We start from the raw sequence: 19042 nt of genomic DNA on the forward strand, positions 1-19042 counted from the left end.
GGAATTTTTCTTTTAATTCAAACGGTGATTTTACCGTTGAACTCCAATTTTAATTTTGTACATGTAATTTTCAGTTAAACATTAATGACTATTTTACTGTTTTTTTTTTTCATGAAAAAACTCACAATTTAACAAACATAAGATAGTTTAAATTCAACAATTGAATTTTACTATTTCACATTACTCACCTCACAAGACATATTTTATTGTTAATATAACTTATTTAATGCCATCCACAACAGAAAAAAGTTACAAGAACATGTGTTTATTTATACATTAAATACGGTTCAAACACCTTTCTTTGGTGCGCTAACAAATTATTTAGGCCCTCAAAGACTTACTTATACCATTATTAAACCAAAGTAAAGTAAATGTTGTTATGCTAGCTAACACTGCACTTAATAATCAGACATAGTTAAACAAACAAAAAAAGGAGCAACTCCTAAGCATGTTTAACTACCAACTCATGTTTCCTTCCAAAGTCATTCTTTTAAATAATTTCAATAGAAGAGTTTGTACCAGCCAACTAACCCATTTTTCAATTAAAGAAGGTAAAAATTAGGGCAGAGTAAGAACATGAAGGTGTTCACATAAGCCAGGATGGTAAGTTGAATTCTGTGACCAGATAAAAAATTTCTATCATGGATGGATGACATTGGTGAGACTTACACTTACACAGCAACCTTTACTTCAGAAGCAGAGGCATTTGCATACAAAGGGTGGAGAACATGGCCTTCTTTAGGCTCAACATGCACCCATTTGCGACCAGTCAACTTGTTCCGTTCAAACTTCACCAATCCCTCTTTCAATGCAAACAGAGTATGATCTTTCCCAAGTCCGACATAGTTTCCTGGATGAAAACGAGTACCACGTTGTCGAACAATGATATTTCCAGGTATCACCCTCTGCATAAGTAAGAGAAGAGTTACATCATGAGTGAATGAAGTCAATGAACCATCTTCAGGACATTTAGATTCAGTTCTCACTTCCTCTAGCTGCATGGCAATAACTATTAGTACTTAAAGTGTAAAACAAATACCTCCCCACCGAATTTCTTCACTCCAAGGTTCTTGGGTTTTGAATCCCGTCCGTTCTTTGTAGAACCAGCAGTCTTTTTGGAAGCCCAACGCCTGAACACCATACTCAAACCTTCTCCAGATACATCTACAATAGTGGGTCAAAAAATCAATACTATAGATTACTTTAGAAAGACATCATACAGTAGCCAATATACGATAATGAGGTTATACCACTGGTGCTTCTATACACAGGAACATTTGTCACAAGTTCCTTGATATTCAATCTTCTGCAAAATGATGCTGCAAAATTCATGGTGTTTTCTATGTCACAGAGACACAACCTGAGACAAATTAGAACATTGGAAATTTTCAAAAACTGTGAAACAGATCAATTACGAATGGTGCGCTTGTGGTAACAAATACCAAACACCAGAACTAATCGGTTGTGGCAAGATCGGATCATCAGAAATAAGTTGGCCATACAATTCCATTGTCATGTGATCCTTATAACGTATTTATATATCTAATAAGCAAACAAGAAATTATAATGAGTCCATGCTAATCTCATAGAAACAATGAAACCAATTATTTAAAGAAATCAATCATCTGCAGGCACAGGGATACCTCCCTGTCATCCTCATCTGTGGTGATAGTTCTCTTCTTTAAGTACACTATACAATAATAAACTGCGTAGAAATCTAGTTTCTATTCATTAGCAACTAAAATATGTTAAATCAATGTTTCAAGTAAAATATGAACAGACGGTTGCTTTGATTAAACTATAGCAAATTAAGTGGTTATTTAGTTACACAACTCAAGAAATCTAAATTCACAAAATAAAAGTTAACGATATTCTATATACTACAACTGATAAAATTATTTACAAAACTAATATGCAGCATAAAAAAGTAGGGAATGCCCGAATGTGGCATGGGGTGGCACCAGATAATCTTCAGTATGTTTTAGATCCAAATAGGATATGCCACAACTGTTTTTGAGACTCTCAATATAGCAATTGAAACATTTCCCCTCACGCTGCCTTTAATTAAATACTTGCTTACCTTGAAGGAGGCTAATGACTCAATAAATTTTGGGACAACTTATGCGTAGGAAGTGCCCCTTAAATTGTGTCTTTCCATGCTTTTATTACCTTTAATCTCTAAATTGTCCTCCCCACAATTTTCAGTGTCCAATATTTGTTTTGGCTTTCAAGGAATTTCAACTTATTTCAAAATTTAAATGACAAAGATTTCTCCTAATTAAATACCCTTTTAGGACTTCTTGACTCTATTTTTCTTCATGACCAGATAAAAGGATATGGTTCCATGATCCTTCTAGAGCCTTTCCCTGCATATCCTTTTTTCTTTCAGTTACTCGGTCATTCCTTGAATAGGAAAAAGTCTTAACCATCAAACCTTATAGAAATCTAAAACTACCTTTAAGAACAAGTCTTTCATTTAGACAGAAATACTTAAAATAATAATGCCATGTTGAAGGTTTGTAGGCTGCACAACACTCTCTCCAATGATACAAGGGTAATGTGAGCTTGCTCAACTTCTATTCCATGCCTATTCTAACATTTCTCAGTTGAATTGGTATTTTTAACAAATGCGTCCAAAGGAATATTTTCAGTCTTCTTAATTGATGCTTTTAAATCACTTATATTTAGGGATGTCAAAACGGGCCAGCCCGGCCCGTTTTGACCCGGCCCGATTTTGGCACGATTTATACGGGCCGGGCCGGGCTGGCCCGCAAGGGTGAAATGGGTTACACTTTTGAACCCGGCCCGCAAGCTGGCGGGCTGGCCCGCAGGCTTTTTTCCATATGTTACATTTTCAGTCCAAAATCAGATTTCAACAAAATTATTGCAACAAAAACAACCCTGCAGTATATAATATAACTGATCACAAAACAAACAACCCTACAATATATATAAATGACATTTTGCTCTCAGCAAGTCATCAACACACTGTTGCAACATCAATAACAAGTCTGAATTAGAGTACTTTAGGCATGGAGCATTACCAAAGTGCAAACAATTACATAAAAAAAACAGAAGCATTAATTATGGATGAGAGGTTGTATAATTTGTTTGGCAACATGTGCTGCAGAAGCATCTAAACCCTCCAAATCAATAGGAGCATCTTCTGAAATCTCCCCATCATCAAACCCCGGTAGAGATGCCTCAAACAAATTAGAGTTCAGAACAGTTAAAAAGGAGGTGGCATTATAGTTCTACATCAAATATACTGCAGTGTATAAGCAAATTTCAGTTTAAGTTAATGCCAAACAACTCAATCCCAGCTTTGCAAACACGGCACATACAACTTTGCAACTTGGTACTTTCTATCATATAATTCAATCATTAATGAAGAACATATTTTTGTCTCAAGGATGATAGAACAATATGAAACAGTGGCAGTATTTATTTGATCACAGTGCAACGATGAAATACATGTTCTCCACATATCTCCAACATGATTACAGATAAACAGACAAACAAAGAAAACAACCACAACTATCAGCCTACCACACAGTCAGATAAAAAATAGTAACACTAGAAAAACAAGAAAAAAAGAAATGAACATCACCACCACACCAAAACGGCAGCAACTACGAAATTGAAATTGGGGGAAAATTTAACCAACAACAGCACAACAATTATGATTCACAGAATGGGTCCAATCCAAACAAGGACAAATCGCAGCAACAACAACCACACATACACCATAACTTCCAATTACAGGAAACCAATTTTAGGGTTACGAAAATCATAAATTTAGGTTACAAATTGAAAGAAAAGGGAACCAGAACGCAAATTACAAACAAACCTGTGTTCGTGGTGGTCGTGGCTGTCGAAATCGTTCGTCAATCGCAGTCCGATGGTGGCGCTGCTGCCCCTGCCAGCGACGTGGTGGATGTCACGGTGGAGGAGAAAGGAGACGCCGTGAATGGCCTGCACTCTGCCTTCGTGTTTCTTGGCCAGCGACGTGGGTGGAGGAGAAACGAGGGTGCTCTCTTCTGGTTTCCCAAAACGTGGGTGGTGGAGGAGGAGGAGAAGAGAGTGTGAGAGGAATGAAGGAATAAGTCTGGCAGTGGCAACGATAATAATGGAGAAAGAAAACCCTAATACCTTTTAAGCCTTGTCTGGGTTTTGGAATTTGGATGAAAGTGACAACGATAATAATGGAGTTTGCCGCCACTACTTGTCTCGGTGAAACTAGGTTTTTGTTAACAATGAAATTGGGTTTGATTGGGCTTGCCCAAACACAATGCGTCCACTTCAGAATTCGCACATGGTTTGTGCTTCTTGCACCCCATCATTGTTAAGTGCACACCATATTAATATCAAAAAGGCTAAAATATCCTTTCTTAGTGCACAACACTCCTGCTGCCTCCGCCGCAGTGAAAAGAAGAAGACAGAGAGATCTCTGCAGAGAAAGAAGAGAAAAACATAATACTATACAAAAATAAATAAATAAATAAAAGAACTTATTCTAGATCTTTTTTTTGAAAACGAATTTTTTAAAATCTTAAAAATTAAACACTCCACCCACCTCCTGCTGCTACACTGCACGTATTTTTTTTTTATTCATTAACTTATACGGTCCGCGGGCTGACCCGTTTTGGCCCGTGGGCTGGCCCGACGGACCAGCGGGCTTGACGGACCGGGCTGTCATGGGTTGGCGGGCTGAAATTCTTGGCCTGGCCCATGCTTTTTCAGTCGGGCTGGCGGGCCGGCCCGTCGGGCCTGGCCCATTTTGCCATCCCTACTTATATTACTCCTCAAACTTCAGTACAACATACAATAGGAATAAGATGCACCAGTAACAACAAATCACAACAAAAAGAATGTAAAGGCTTTTATTATAGAATGCACATATCCCAATTCTTCCATCTGGCTTCTTACCATTGGTCCTCCTAAAGAATTAATATCCCTTAAGGTTGTTGATGGACCCTTGAGTAAGAAACTAATGTCCTTAATTACGTTAACTTCTAATTGTAAATTAATATTTCATTTCTTATCTTATCTCAAAATCCTCCTATAAATTCGCGTTAAGTGCTCTGCACAGTTTTACTGTTTACAAAACTACCGATATTTCATAGTGATCCTATCATCCCACAGCTTAAGACAAAGAAAACCCAAACATCTTGACAGCAAAACTGGATAAAGAAAAGGAGATATGAATGGAAAGAGACAGACCACACCAGATGAAGGATTTTGAATAACCATAAATAACATAATCATGAAAGCCTTAAGACAGGAATCTAATCTAACAACATAAACATAGAACAAATACGTAAACTCAAATATCACAACTTAAAGTGCTTGCAACTGCTTCAAATTTCTCCCTCAACGAAACATAAAAATGAAAACGTAAAGGGAAATAAGTTTATGAAAAGGATTTAATTTAGTTAGTTTCTTCATCCACACCAGAGACGAAAAAAAACAAGCTTCCTCGGATTAATCATATCCTTGATTGTCTACTTCAAAAACTCAAGCACAAGAGAATTTCAAATACAACATTTAATTGCATCATCTCTTGGCCCCAAGTTTAGTCATATCTAATAAGTAATGTTAAACCTATCACCCTAAACAACTTCCAAGATTTCTGGTCCATCTGATTGATTTCAATTCCAATTTTCACATGAGCCATCAAATACCAGTTTGTCAGGACATCTTCATCATACATTCTCTTAAACTACCATAGCTTCCATTCAAATAACATACTAATTTGGTGGAACTTACATGAAGCTGTCAGGATATAGTTAACCCCAAAATAATTTAACTGAACTGACCTCCCACATACATGTCTGAACGAAAAACCTAGCAATTCCATATGTATGGCCAATGACGAATGATTCCACATTAAAAAAAATCTCAAATTTACCAGTAATTCAAGCTTAAATAAAACGTTTTCAGTGATAAAACTACATAAAAAGATCACAACAACAAAATGAAAAAAAAATAGAAAAAGTGAAACATGCCTACTTTCTCTTTCAATTGAAAGAGGTTTCTCTCAGTCCCACAACCTCACTGGGTATTAACGGTGTCTTTCTCTAAAGCAAAAGCAAACTCTCCCACAAGGACCCATTCTAAACCCATTTTCTAATACACCCATCTCGATTGATAGGAAACAATTATTCTTCATATGTTCGTATATTAACTATATCCTTGGTTTATTTTCACATAACAATCCCCAAATTCATAAATGGAAGGTTGAACATGGTGATGCAAGAGAAGAAAAAATTAAAAGTTAACGGAAGTTTAACCTCTTAACAGACCAGAAAATAGTGATGCAACGGGACAGTGACGGCGCAAGCAGCGAAGCAGTTGGTTGATCGGAGATGGAGACTCGGGGTAGAATCAAACCTCTGTTAATTTCTCATGGATTTTAGTCTCTTTATTTTACTATTTTAATTTTTAAAATTCATCATTTTATTGTCTTTAAAATAATATTCTTTAATTGTGTATTTCTTTTAATATCTACCGGCGTAAAACACATGCATATTTAAATATTTTCTAAGCACAATATTATATTAAGACGTATAATATTATAATGTTTTTAAATGTTTTTAAGTTAATATATTAGGTATTAAAAATAAAATAAAATAGAAAAAAAATTATAAAATAAATATTAATTAATAAAAAAAGAGAAAAAATATACATGTAAAAATAATTTTTAATTTTTAAAATTTTTAAAATAATTATATAATAGAAAATAAAATTAGAATTATGAAATATAAAAATACTCCTTATATAATATATATATATATATATACTTAATTTTACAATTTTATTTTTTAAACTTTTAAAATAAAAATAATTATGTTATCAATTTTTTCTTTTCAAGTGATCTTTAAGTAATTATTTTTTTTAAGTTTAACGTTATTTTTTATTTGACTTTTTTTAAAAATTTTAAAAAATTTAATTAAAAAATCATTAATGGAACTAATAAAAAGTTTATATTTAATTTTATAGTTATAGTAATAATAATTTTATTATTTTTTATTATAAAAAAATAACACGTGTTTTATTTATTTATATTATTTTTAACGTATAAATTAAGCTTAGTGTTTAATTTTAAAACTAATCAAATGCACAAGTATTATAGAAAAAATTACAAATTTTCAAAATTTAAATATAACAATACCTCAAACTACTACATCAGAATTATACCATTATTGATATTATCCATAATATATATATATATATATATATATATATATATATGATTAAAATTTTAAAAATTAGTTTACCTTGATTTGGGTTTTATTGATTTTTTTATCCCAATGACACGATTTCCTTTTTTATTATCTCATATAACATAATGTTGATAATATTTACCGAGTAGCATTGTTTTTTAGTTGGTGAGAATTCGGTTTACTAATAGTCCCTTTTTTAAAATCTCAGTCAAAATTTGGTTTTTAGGATTCGAATTTTGAACTGGATTTTTATTTGTTTTTATTTATTTTTTTTATAAATAAATTAGAATTAAGATTTTTAAATTTTTTAATAAAATAGATTTAAGAGTTAATTTTTTTTGTTTTTTTAAAAAAATGTTGAATTAGAGGTTAAATTTATTTTTTAAAAAAATAGATTTAGTATTGTGTTTTTAATTATTTTATGTATTATTTGAAAAAATAAAAAAATAAATATTATTTTCTTTTCTTTTTGAATTTGTTGATTTAAAAATCAAATTTGTATCGTGTAATAAGTTATTTTATGTGTAATTTGAAAAATATAAAAGTCAATTTAATTTAATTCATAAACGTACATCTTTTTACACATGTTCAAAATGTATACCACAGAGGTTAGCACTTATGTAATCATGGGTAAGCAAAAATACTGCGCACAGTGGTAGTGAAGAAGAAATATAGAAACTTTTATTTTCCTTTTTCAAAAAACAAAGAGCGGCAAACTAGACTCTCACTACTCACTTGAAGGAATATGAGTATGAAGATTTAACTTTATCACATGAACTCAAGGCATGAAATTGCCACTATTGAAGTTATTGAAGAAAGAAAAATTCATGTGCAATCTGTGTTAGCATTTATTAAGTCACGGGTTGGCACATAGTAAGCGAATGAATTCATATGTTGTTGATTAAATTACGAAAATTTCATTCCTTGACTCACCAACATATACTCCATATACTCCATATACTCCCTACTAGTAATGAAGAGAGTGAAGATTGAAATAGGTTATGTACATCCTTTCACACATGTTCAGAACGTATATCATAGGTTAGCACTTATGTAGTCATGGGTAAGCAAAAATACTGCATAGTGGTAGTGAAGAATAAATATAGACACCGTTATTTTTCTTTCCAAAACACAAAGAGGGACAAATTTGGACTCACTTGAAGGAATAAGTGTATGAAGATTTAACTTTATCACGTTAACTCAAGGCATCAAAGTGTCACTACTGAAGTTATCGAAAAAAGAAAAATGCATGTTCAATGAGAAACCCTCACTGTTGGGACGAAGAAGAAGAGGGATTTTTAGAAAAATATGATTTTTAGGAAACTCACACCGTTGGGATGAAGAAGAAGTGGGATTTTTAGAAAAATATGATTTTTAGAAAACTCACACCGTTGGGACGAAGAAGAAGAAGAAGAGAGGCTTTTAGAAAAATAAGGCTTTTAGAAAAATAAGGTTTTTAGAAAACCCACACCATTGGGACAAAGAAGAAAAGGGGTTTTTAGAATAATAGGATTTTTAGAAGAACAACGATTAAGACGAAGATTAGCGCGGTTGAAGAAGACGAACAAGATGTTGTTCGGTTCATCAGTTTGCACTCCCACTTTCTGTTTTTTTCTCCTCCGATTTGCATTCACACTTTTTTGTTCTCTTCCCGCTTTCTTCCAACAAGAACCAACTGAAAATTGAAAAGATTAAACAAAATAGGAAGTGATCGTATCACATCAGGTTGTGAGAGAAGTTGTTAATAAATGGATGTTACTATATCATTTTCCAAAATAAATAATACAACACCACCTCAAACATTATACATTAATTGTTTTTACTTTAGTTACCTCTATTATAATTCATAATTCTTTTTCTAAAATCACTATTATAAAATAATTAATCAACAAAGTAAAAAAAATTAATTTAAATTGACTTTTATATTTTCAAATTACACATAAAATAACTTACTACACAATACAAAAATTGATTTTTAAATCAACAAATTAAAAAAAAAAAATTATTTTTTCAAATAATACATAAAATAACTAAAAACACAATACTAAATCTATTTTTTTAAAATAAATTTAATCTCTAATTTAACATTTTGTACAAAAACAAAAAAAAATAACTTTTAAATCTACTTTATTAAAAAAATTCAACAATCTTAATTATACTTTATTTATAAAAAAATAAAAATCCAGTTCAGAATTCAGATTTTTTGGAGACCGACTGAGATTTAAAAAAAAAATATATATTTGTAGGTTAGAATTATGTTCCGGAGATCGAATTCTCACATACCTAAAAAAACAATGCTACCAGGTAAATATTATGAACAATATGCTATGTGAGATAATAAAAAAGAAACCGTGGGGGTAAAAAAATCGGGTCTTATTGGTGAGAAATATTTGCAAAATTACATTACCAAGACATGAGGTTACATAGGTTGGTTTTATGATAGTTTATTAAAAAATAATACATTTTAAGATAGTTTAGTTTTTCTCAATAAAACTTTTATTACATTTTTTATTCGGTTTTTGTTTTTAATGTTACTTATATCACACTATAGTTTGGTATAATTTTACGTATAAAAGATTTAATTACTTAGTTCAACATACTGGATTTTATGATAGTTTATAAAAAATATATATATACTTTCTACTAACTATATAATCAAACAGATTTTTTTAAAATTTAAAGTCAGTTATATTATGTTAGTTTAAATTAAATACTTTTAATTACCTTGATTCTGGTCTTATTGGTGAGAATAATTTGCAAAATTACATTTCCAAGACTAGGGCTTACTAGGTTGTTGTTGTATCTAGTAGAAGGCAGCTTCTTTCATAATTAAACTATAACCATTTAGAATTTTCTCCTCTAATTTTTGTATGTATCATAGGCTAAGTTTTAAAATTTTGAACATTTCACTCATTAAGTATATTTTTTCCTCACATTCTATTGTTATAATTATTTTAACTTTAATTGAAACAAAAAGGCCACATAATTTTCTGTAACGACTTTTATTTTTCAATAAATTTTTTTATTAAATTAAAATAATTTTATTATGTAATAAATTATATAATTCTATCATCTATATCTAACAAAACTTTTTATTAAATTAAAATAATTTTATTATGTAATAAATTATATAATTGTATCATCTATATCTAACAGTAATTGTATAAATCCTTCAATTCAAAAATAACAATTTAATTTTCATATTTTTCTTACATGTCTTTACGCTTGGAACTTAATAAAAATAATAAGATGATATTATAGAAACAGTGATACTTTATTTAACATATATGTAAGGTACACAAATTAAAAATAATGATGGTAAAAAATATAAGAAAAAGTTGGAGTAGTAAAATTTACTTAATCTCAATAGTTAAATGGTAAAATATATAATTAAATAAAAAGTAATTAAGAAATAGTGATTTTGGTATAAATACTAAACATGAGGTAAACAGGGACATAAAAACACAATTATTTTTTTTTTCATCTGACGCCATATAATTTCACCATGTTGTGTTTGGTACATGGAAACTTCTCAGCAGTTATGTGGTTTAATTGGACATTTAATGACCTCCCATCAAAAGGAGGTTCTAATTTCAAAAGTCTTTTGTTGACTTTGATCATCTCAACCCCTTTGCAAATTTTAGTTATATTTCTGAAATATCAGCAGAAATTTATTAAGTAAAATATTCTCCTAATCACTTTTCCAAAGGAAGAAAAGTTGGCATTGAACAACTTGGTTGTGTATAGAACAATATCTGATAGCCATAATCAGCATTTAAGCTAAATGTAGATTAGTTGATTCCTCACAAGCAACCTTGGTTAACAATTGTAACCATGGTTTTAACAGTAAAACTGATAACCATGGTTAGCACTTGCCATAAAAGTCACAAAGAAGCATACATTACTTCCTTACTGATTTTATTGTTGGTATATTCTGCACTTCAGCATCATATTGAATCCAAAGAAGCTATGGCTTTTGTGGGAGAAGCTTTCCTCTCAGCTGCTGTGGAGGTGTTGTTGAACAGGATCATTTCCTGTGAGTTCCAAGACTTCTTTCACAGCAAGAAGCTTGACTTTTTGCCACTGAGAAAGCTTAGAATAACACTGCTGAGTCTTCAAGCTGTACTTAATGATGCAGAAGAGAGACAGATCACCAACCCTGCAGTCAAGGAATGGCTGGATGAGCTCACACAAGCTGTCTTTGATGCAGAAGATTTGCTGGATGAAATCAACACTGAGGCTTTGCGATGCAAATTAGAAGCCAACTCTCTGAGTCAATCCACTACTGATCAGGTGCTGAACTTCTTTTCCTCCCCTTTCAACAATTTTCAAAAAGTTACCAATTCCAAAATACAAGAATTGTTCCAAAGATTAGAACAATTTACACTGCAAAAAGACATCCTTCAACTAAAAGAAGGTGTTTCCAGCCGTGTCTGGCATAGAACTCCTACTAGTTCTGTGGTGGATGAATCCACTATTTATGGCAGAGATGGTGACAGACAGAAACTGGTAAGTTATTTGCTGTCAGAAGATGCTGGTGGCTGTAAAGTAGGAGTGATTTCCATTGTGGGCATGGGAGGGCTTGGGAAAACAACACTTGCCAAACTCCTTTACAATGATCCAAATGCACAAGAGAAATTTGATTTGAAAGCATGGACACATATTTCTGATGATTTTGATGTTTGCAAGGTTACTAAAACCATTCTTGAATCTGTCTCCTTCAAATCAAACGATATAAATAACCTGAATATTCTACAAGTGGAATTGAAGCAAAGCTTAAGCAACAAAAGATTTTTGCTTGTATTGGATGACATATGGGATGGGAGCTATGTTGATTGGAACAATCTGATGGATATTTTCAGTGCTGGGAAAATGGGGAGTAGAATCATCATCACAACTCGAGATGAGAGTGTCGCAAGAGCCATGCAAACTTTTTTACCTATCCACCATTTGACATCTCTGACTAGTGAAGATTGCTGGTCTTTACTTGCTAGACATGCATTTGGAGCAAATAATTGCAGCCAACACTCAACCCTAGAAGAAATTGGTAAAGAAATAGCAAAAAAATGTGATGGGTTACCATTAGCTGCAGTAACAGTTGGGGGTCTTCTTCGTACCAAATTATCAGAAAATTATTGGACCAAAGTATTAAAAAGTAACATTTGGGATTTGCCCAATGTTAAGGTTCTGCCAGCTCTACTGTTGAGCTATCATTACCTCCCTGGTCCTTTGAAACGATGCTTCGCTTACCTATCCATATTCCCAAAGAACTCCAAGATAGAAAAAGAGATGGTGGTTCGGTTATGGATTGCAGAAGGCTTAGTATGTCAGTCCAAAAGTGACAAAACTATGGAAGAAATCGGTGATGAATACTTTGATGAACTAGTATCAAGGTCACTGATACACAGGTCACTAACCTGGCATGCAAAATTTAAAATGCATGACCTGATCAATGGTTTAGCCACAATGATTTCATCTACATACTGTGTCAGGCGTGAGGATACAATGTCACATGCAAGTGTTGAAAGAATTCGTCATTTTTCATACAATAGAGGAGAGTATGACTCTTTCAATAAATTTGATCACTTTTATGAATCAAAAGGTTTGCGTTCCTTCATAGCCTTACCATTAAGACTATGGTGGATACGAAATGGTCGTTTTTCCGCTCAACACTTGTCAAACAAGGTAGTACATGACTTGTTACCAGCAATGACAAAGCTAAGGGTGTTGTCCTTGTCACACTACGTGAATATCACTGAGTTGCCTAATTGTCTTGGAAATTTGATTTTTCTGCGATACTTAGATCTTTCTAACACTAGAATTCAGAGATTGCCAGAAGTAACATGCAAGCTCTACAATATGCAGACCTTGTTGTTGTCCAATTGTTGGTCACTCACTGAATTGCCTGAGGACATTGGAAATTTGGTAAATCTACAGCATTTAGACAACAGTGGGACTAGATTGAATAAAATGCCTAAACAAATAGCCACACTACAAAATCTTCAAACCTTGTCCACCTTCGTTATCAGTAAGCCACAAGATGGATTGATGGTTGGAGAGCTGAAAAATTTTCCCCGTCTACAAGGGAAACTCTCCATTCTGAAGCTACAAAATGTAGTAGACCCCTCTGAAGCTTTCCAAGCCAATTTGAAGAACAGAGAACAAATAAATGAGTTAGCACTAGAATGGGATTGTGGTACAACTGAAGACACACAAACTGAAAGGCTTGTACTTGAGCAGCTGCAGCCTCCAGCAAACTTGAAGAAACTGACCATCAAGTGTTATGGTGGAACGAGCTTTCCAAATTGGCTGGGTGATCCTGCATTTGATAACATGGTGCACTTACGCATCAGTGGCTGTGATCATTGTTGGTCACTGCCTCCCCTTGGGAGATTAGTTAGTCTCAAAGAACTCTACATTTCTGACATGAAATTAGTGAAGACTGTTGATACTGAATTCTATGGAAGTACTTCACCTTCATTTCAACCGTTTCCCTCCTTGGTGATTTTGAGCTTTGAGGGGATGCTAGGGTGGGAAGAATGGAATATGATCGGAGGTACAGTTATAGAGTTTCCTAGCCTATCAGATCTCTCTCTCAAGAATTGTCCCAAACTCAAAGGAACCTTACCCACCAATTGCCCTTACCCAATTGATTTTGAGCTATCAGGTTGTCCATTACTGTTTGCAATGGTATGTCCTGAACTCAAAGAAAGCAATCTCCATTCCTCAATTGAACTTCAGTCCACCAGTAACATCCTAAACTTGACTATCTCAGGCGTTACCTCCCCAGCATCCCTTAGAGATGGTCTGCCCACAACACTGAAATATCTCACTTTACGTAATTGTAAGAAGCTGGAATTCCTGCCTCATGAAACCTTGAACAATTACACATCACTTAAGGAATTAACAATATTTAATAGTTGTCATTCATTGACTTCCTTTACCTTAGGTTGTCTTCCTGTGCTAGAAAGTCTTAGTATCTCTGGTTGTAAGAATTTGAAATCTATTTCTATCGCAGAAAACTCTTCCCCAAGTCTCTCACTTCTTCAGTGGTTGAGCATAAGATCTTGTCCGGAACTTGACTCATTTCCCGCAGGTGGATTGCTCATTCCTAACCTCACTACTCTGGCTATGTCGTCCTGTGACAAGCTCAATTCACTCCCTGTACCAATTAACACTCTTGCTCCCCTTCAAACGTTGAGCATTCAGAATCTTCCAAATCTTGAGTCTTTTGCCCAGGAGGGTTTGCCTATCAGGCTACGCAGTTTTACTGTATGGAGTAGAGGGAGTTTCTTGACAACAACTATCGGTGAGTGGGGTTTGCAGAAGCTCACTTGTCTTTCATCATTGCGTATTGGAGGTGATGAAATTTTGAATGCGTTTATGAGGATGAAAATGCCATTGCTGCCTACTTCTCTTGTGTCCTTATCCATATGTAATAGTTTTGGTATAAAATGCTTGGATGGGAAGTGGCTTCAGCATCTAACCTCTCTTGAAAAGCTTGAGATTCAATGTTTTCGCCAACTTGAATTCTTACCTGAAGAGGGATTGCCTTCCACTCTTTCAGTATTGACCATCTGGAAGTGTCCATCATTAGAAGTTAGTTGTAGCAACGGAGGGAAAAATTGGCCGAAGATTTCTCACATTCCGTGCATAATTATTAACAAGGAAGTGATCATATAAATGTTTAGTGCTCTTAAAAGAGAGATTGTTAGGATTATAAATGTGAAATGAAAGCAAGATGAACAGTATTTAAGAAAAAAATAAAACACCACCTTGGACTAATGTTTTCTTTTTTTATGTTGTTCATCTTGTTCATTCTAACCTGGTACACGAAGTCACTTTTGGAATCCTAACACATGGAAGCAGACTCTCAAAGCTTAAGATATGCAGGAACTACATGAGCACAAACCTGAATCTCCACAAATGTGACAAATGTTGGCGGGTCATTCTTCAAAGGTGACAAATGTTGCCTCCAATTTACTTTCTGCGGTTAACATCTGTGCAGTTTCCATTAGCATGTAGCAGTTGTACCAAATCTCATGTTCCATTCTTCTCTCATCTATTCAATTGTACTTCTAAAAGCTACAATTTTTCATGAATGCCTGATTCAATCTTTCTCTGACCCTCTTTCTTTCATCAACAATTGGTATTGAAGAGAGTGTTTTTGAGGTTGTCGTTATCGTGCACTTTTCTTGAAATCTTTCACCATTGTCTTCGATGGCAGATTTTTATTTTCAAATATTTTTTCCTGCCCTCATAAAAATAAAAAGATAAACTCTTTATTTTGTCTTTTTTATTGTGTAACAGAAAAATCAGAATTGATTTTTAAATTATATAATCTGAAAGTAATTTAAAGTAAATTGAAAAAAAATGTGGGAATTATACAATTTGAAAGTTAAAATTGACTTAGATCGAAAAAATTAATAAAAATATATTTTTTGAATTATGTAACTTTAAGAAAATTTAAATGAAAAAACAACTTTGAAAATCGCTTCGACTTTAAACTTATTTTAACTTTCAAATTACATAATTTCAAAAAATAGAATATTAAAAAAAAACATATATAAAAATGCAGAAGAAAGGTGTTCTTGTCTAAAATATATGAAAACAAACACCTCTGAAAAATACTCAAATATCCCTATTTATTTCGCTGACACGTGTCCAATTTAATGGTTTTTTGGTCACTTTAACTGCTTCTGATTATTGTCCGTGAAGTGCACTGGTATTTTACCAAAAAAATCCTGTTGAGCAGTCAGGATTATATGTTATTGTATAGATATTTAGGTAATTTACAATTTCCCGTTTGTTTGAGGGTTAATGGAGGGATTACTGTACATGAGTTGATTGATGTTGCATGCATTAAACTCTCAGCTCAGATACTTTCAAATTTTGTGTATTTTTAAATACAGATGTGTTGTGTTGTTTGTTTCGTTGTTTGCGTTTCTGCTTCTTTTTTCTTCCACTTTCTGAGGTATGTATTGTTGATATCGTTTTACATTTAGAGTTTGGGTTTTGTGAGATTCGTTCGTTTCCAGTATATTGTTGGGGTTAGTTTTGTGAGGTTCGTTCGTTCGTTGCATTTTGTCTAGGTTTTGTTTTTCCCAGGTTCATTAGGAGTTTTCTTCTTCCAGTTTGCTGAGGTATGTATGAGTTTCAGTTCATTTTTTTTAAGTTTTGTGTTGTGTATTTATTGTAGATTTTTTTTTAAGTTCTGTGTTTTGTCTACGTTTTGGTTTTCCGAGTTTGATCAGGAGTTGTGTTATTCTAGTTTGGTGAGGTCTGTACGAGTTTATGTCATTATTTTGTGTATGTATTTTCACATTTTCTGACGTTTGTGTTTCGAAAGTTAAGGTAACGAATGGTGAGGAAATTTGATATGGTCAAAGATATCGATGAGAAGAAAGAAACGTTGAAGCTTGTTGTTCGAGTAAAAGACTTGTGGTTTGTTCAAAACCGGGATACCAGTCGTCATATGGAACTGATTCTTTTGGATCAGAAGGTAAAAAAAATTTGTTGTTCTTTATATTTTAGATTTGGAATGATTTTTTTTGTTAACTTTTTTTGTCAGGGTTCCATGATTCCTGCAATGGTAAAAAAGGAAGATTTAGGATTGTGGGAAGAAAAGTTGGTAGAGGGCCAGACGTATATAATGCATAACTTTTAAATCTTGAATAATCAAGGACAATTTCGTATTTGTGATCATCCTTACAAGTTATTGTTCATAGGAGCAACCACTATTAAAGAACAAGCAATTTCGAGCATTCCAGTAAGCGTTTACAATTTCAAAAGTATCGAGGATATAGTTGATGGAAATTACGCTGCTGATTTATTGTATGGTATGTTCATGTAATGTTTGATCATTTAATGAGTTGTGTGTCTTTAAATGTTCAATTATTTATTGGATCATGTTTATAATGGTTTTAGATATTATTGGAGTGGTGGACAATGTGAGGTGTAATCCTTAGTCCAAGAATGTGGTGTTTCATATAAGGGATTTCAGGTTAGTGATTTAGTAATTTCATATAACAATGTGGTTTCGATTATTACTTCATATTCATAAACTGTTGTGGTTTCCTTTTGCAGCTCTGCTGTGATTGGGTGTACCTTGTGGGATTCCTATTACTTGAAATTTATGAGCAATTGGAGGGGTGACCCGGATTCATCTATTGTTGTTGTTATGTTGACTCAGGCTAAGATCAAACCGTGTTCGGGTTGGTCAATTTATTTGATAATTTGTGGTTTTTTCGTTTTGTCTGTGCTGATTTTTTTTTCCTTTAGGACGGGGGCCAATGTCAATTTCAAACTCTTGGAATGGTTCAAAGTTGTTAATGGGTGATGAATGTGCTGAATTGGTACAATTCAAGGAGCAATGGATAGAGTATGTAATTGTTAAGTTTTTTATCTCTGCGATATTGTTTATCATTAATTGTATGGAAATGACTTTCATATTGCTATTATAGACGGTTTGGAAATGTGGTTAGTCCGAGCCAAGAATGCAGCCAACTGAGTTCACCTTCCCAGTACAGTGAACATGAAAAATTTATGTATAAAGTTGTTGTGAGTACGATATCTGAAATCACAACTATGAAAGAGGTAATGAATTACTTACTATTTGTTTTTGTTACATTTCTTTCAATTTTTAGATTGTGCATTGTTGTAATTTTGTTTTTGTTTTTAAAATAGGAACAATATTGTGTTACAGTTGCAAATACTGTGAAGTTTAATTTAAGAAATGATGGATGATGTTATCCAGTATGCAATAGTTGCAGGAAGAAGACTGATGAAGTAGGTGCTTTTAAGTGTGTTCTCTGTGGCTTTGATAATGAAAAACATGGAATTAGGTTTGTAATTGTTTTTTAAATTTTACATCTTCAGCGACAGTTTGTTTGTTTGAATTTACTAAATCCACTTCTTGCAGATATAAGTTGGAATTACAGGTGACTGATGGGTACAGTTATACCAATTTTGTTTTATGGGATCAAGACTGCAATAACTTGATTGGTGTATCGACTGTTGAGTTAATGAATAAAATGATCGAGGTAATATTACCATCTTTGTTAATTACTGTAATTGACTTTTAGTATATAGAAGATTGGCGATTTTTTATTTTTCGTAGGATAGGGAGGACGATCCCAAATGTTTTCCGGAGGATCTAGATGTTTTGCTAGGCTGTACACTTGCTTTCAAGGTTAGAGTTCAACCAAATAACAGATCCTCATCAGTGATGAAAGCTTTCAGCAACCTTGAAACTATTGCTTGTGTTAGAAGCAAACTTGAGGCAAAGAAGGTAAGTCATTTACTTCAGTCTTTTAAATTTGATACTGTAAAATTTATTAATGATGTGTTGGTTGATATGTAGATTAAAGAGTCCAGTGGTGAAGGTACATGTGATTCCAGTTCTGAAGCAAACTCTAAGGTGGGATTGCAAACAGAAAACGTTGAGCATTTGATATTTCAATAATTGGTTCTTATTGATTGATTTTATGTTGTGGTCATTATATTTTCAATGTGCAGGGTAAAAAGTCTTTTGGTATAGTTATTTGTGATTCTAATAACGAAGCTGAAACGATTGGTGTGATTTCATGTGGATCTCAGGTAGATTTCGAAGAATAAATTAGCATTATGATAGTAATTGTTGTGATTCTGATAGCATTATGCAGAATGATGCATTATGTGGTTTTTTATTGAAATGACAGGCTAAAGACTCCAGTCCAACAGGTGTATCTGGATTTAGTACCCGAAGTAATGCTGTTGGTTTGATTCAAACTGAAGCTAATGCAAAAAAGGTATTTGTAATTGAAATTATTTTCTAC

At 33.1% G+C, this 19042-nt stretch overlaps 3 protein-coding genes across 9 annotated transcripts; 2 read left to right on the top strand and 1 right to left on the bottom strand.

Annotated features, from left to right (window-relative positions):
• Nucleotides 1-320: 320 nt before the first annotated feature.
• On the bottom strand, nucleotides 321-6413 carry LOC114179031 (50S ribosomal protein L27-like). 7 transcript variants are annotated; one of them, XM_028065241.1, is made up of 6 exons: nucleotides 6294-6413; nucleotides 4153-4450; nucleotides 3851-4040; nucleotides 1251-1360; nucleotides 1040-1164; nucleotides 321-905 (listed from the first exon to the last, which is right to left on the bottom strand). In XM_028065241.1, exons 4-6 carry the CDS (start codon nucleotides 1330-1332, stop codon nucleotides 672-674), a joined length of 441 nt encoding a protein of 146 aa, XP_027921042.1. In that variant the 5' UTR covers nucleotides 1333-1360; nucleotides 3851-4040; nucleotides 4153-4450; nucleotides 6294-6413; the 3' UTR covers nucleotides 321-671. The 7 variants fall into 7 exon arrangements, 4 of the variants coding, with proteins under 4 accessions (XP_027921042.1, XP_027921050.1, XP_027921034.1 ...); XM_028065249.1 differs by having other exon boundaries at nucleotides 1251-1356; nucleotides 3849-4040; XM_028065233.1 differs by having other exon boundaries at nucleotides 3851-4450.
• Nucleotides 6414-10920: 4507 nt separating this feature from the next.
• On the top strand, nucleotides 10921-15426 carry LOC114184488 (putative disease resistance RPP13-like protein 1). The gene has a single exon (XM_028071809.1). The coding sequence runs from the start codon at nucleotides 11061-11063 to the stop codon at nucleotides 14907-14909; it is 3849 nt and encodes a 1282-aa protein (XP_027927610.1). The 5' UTR covers nucleotides 10921-11060; the 3' UTR covers nucleotides 14910-15426.
• A 1717-nt stretch (nucleotides 15427-17143) lies between these two features.
• Nucleotides 17144-18690, top strand: LOC114182255. The gene is made up of 9 exons (XM_028069085.1): nucleotides 17144-17181; nucleotides 17313-17440; nucleotides 17508-17607; nucleotides 17690-17822; nucleotides 17873-17885; nucleotides 17983-18070; nucleotides 18148-18268; nucleotides 18346-18516; nucleotides 18589-18690. The coding sequence occupies exons 1-9, from the start codon at nucleotides 17144-17146 to the stop codon at nucleotides 18688-18690; spliced, it is 894 nt and encodes a 297-aa protein (XP_027924886.1).
• The last annotated feature ends 352 nt before the right edge of the window (nucleotides 18691-19042 follow it).

Source organism: Vigna unguiculata, chromosome 1 (genome assembly GCF_004118075.2).
Source record: "Vigna unguiculata cultivar IT97K-499-35 chromosome 1, ASM411807v1, whole genome shotgun sequence".
In the NCBI taxonomy this organism is placed as follows: Eukaryota; Viridiplantae; Streptophyta; class Magnoliopsida; order Fabales; family Fabaceae; genus Vigna; species Vigna unguiculata.

Excerpts from the sequence above, each read along its gene's own strand:
- LOC114179031 (XM_028065224.1), bottom strand. The coding sequence starts at position 1,516 with ATGACAATGGAATTGTATGGCCAACTTATTTCTGATGATCCGATCTTG. Across the intron at positions 1,361-1,442 it reads CCGATTAGTTCTGGTGTTTG|GTTGTGTCTCTGTGACATAG; the intron begins GTATTTGTTACC and ends AATTTGTCTCAG. Across the intron at positions 1,165-1,250 it reads TGTGTATAGAAGCACCAGTG|ATGTATCTGGAGAAGGTTTG; the intron begins GTATAACCTCAT and ends CCACTATTGTAG.
- LOC114184488 (XM_028071809.1), top strand. The coding sequence starts at position 11,061 with ATGGTTTTAACAGTAAAACTGATAACCATGGTTAGCACTTGCCATAAA.
- LOC114182255 (XM_028069085.1), top strand. The coding sequence starts at position 17,144 with ATGGTTTTAGATATTATTGGAGTGGTGGACAATGTGAG. Across the intron at positions 18,071-18,147 it reads AATGAAAAACATGGAATTAG|ATATAAGTTGGAATTACAGG; the intron begins GTTTGTAATTGT and ends CACTTCTTGCAG. Across the intron at positions 18,517-18,588 it reads GCAAACTTGAGGCAAAGAAG|ATTAAAGAGTCCAGTGGTGA; the intron begins GTAAGTCATTTA and ends GTTGATATGTAG.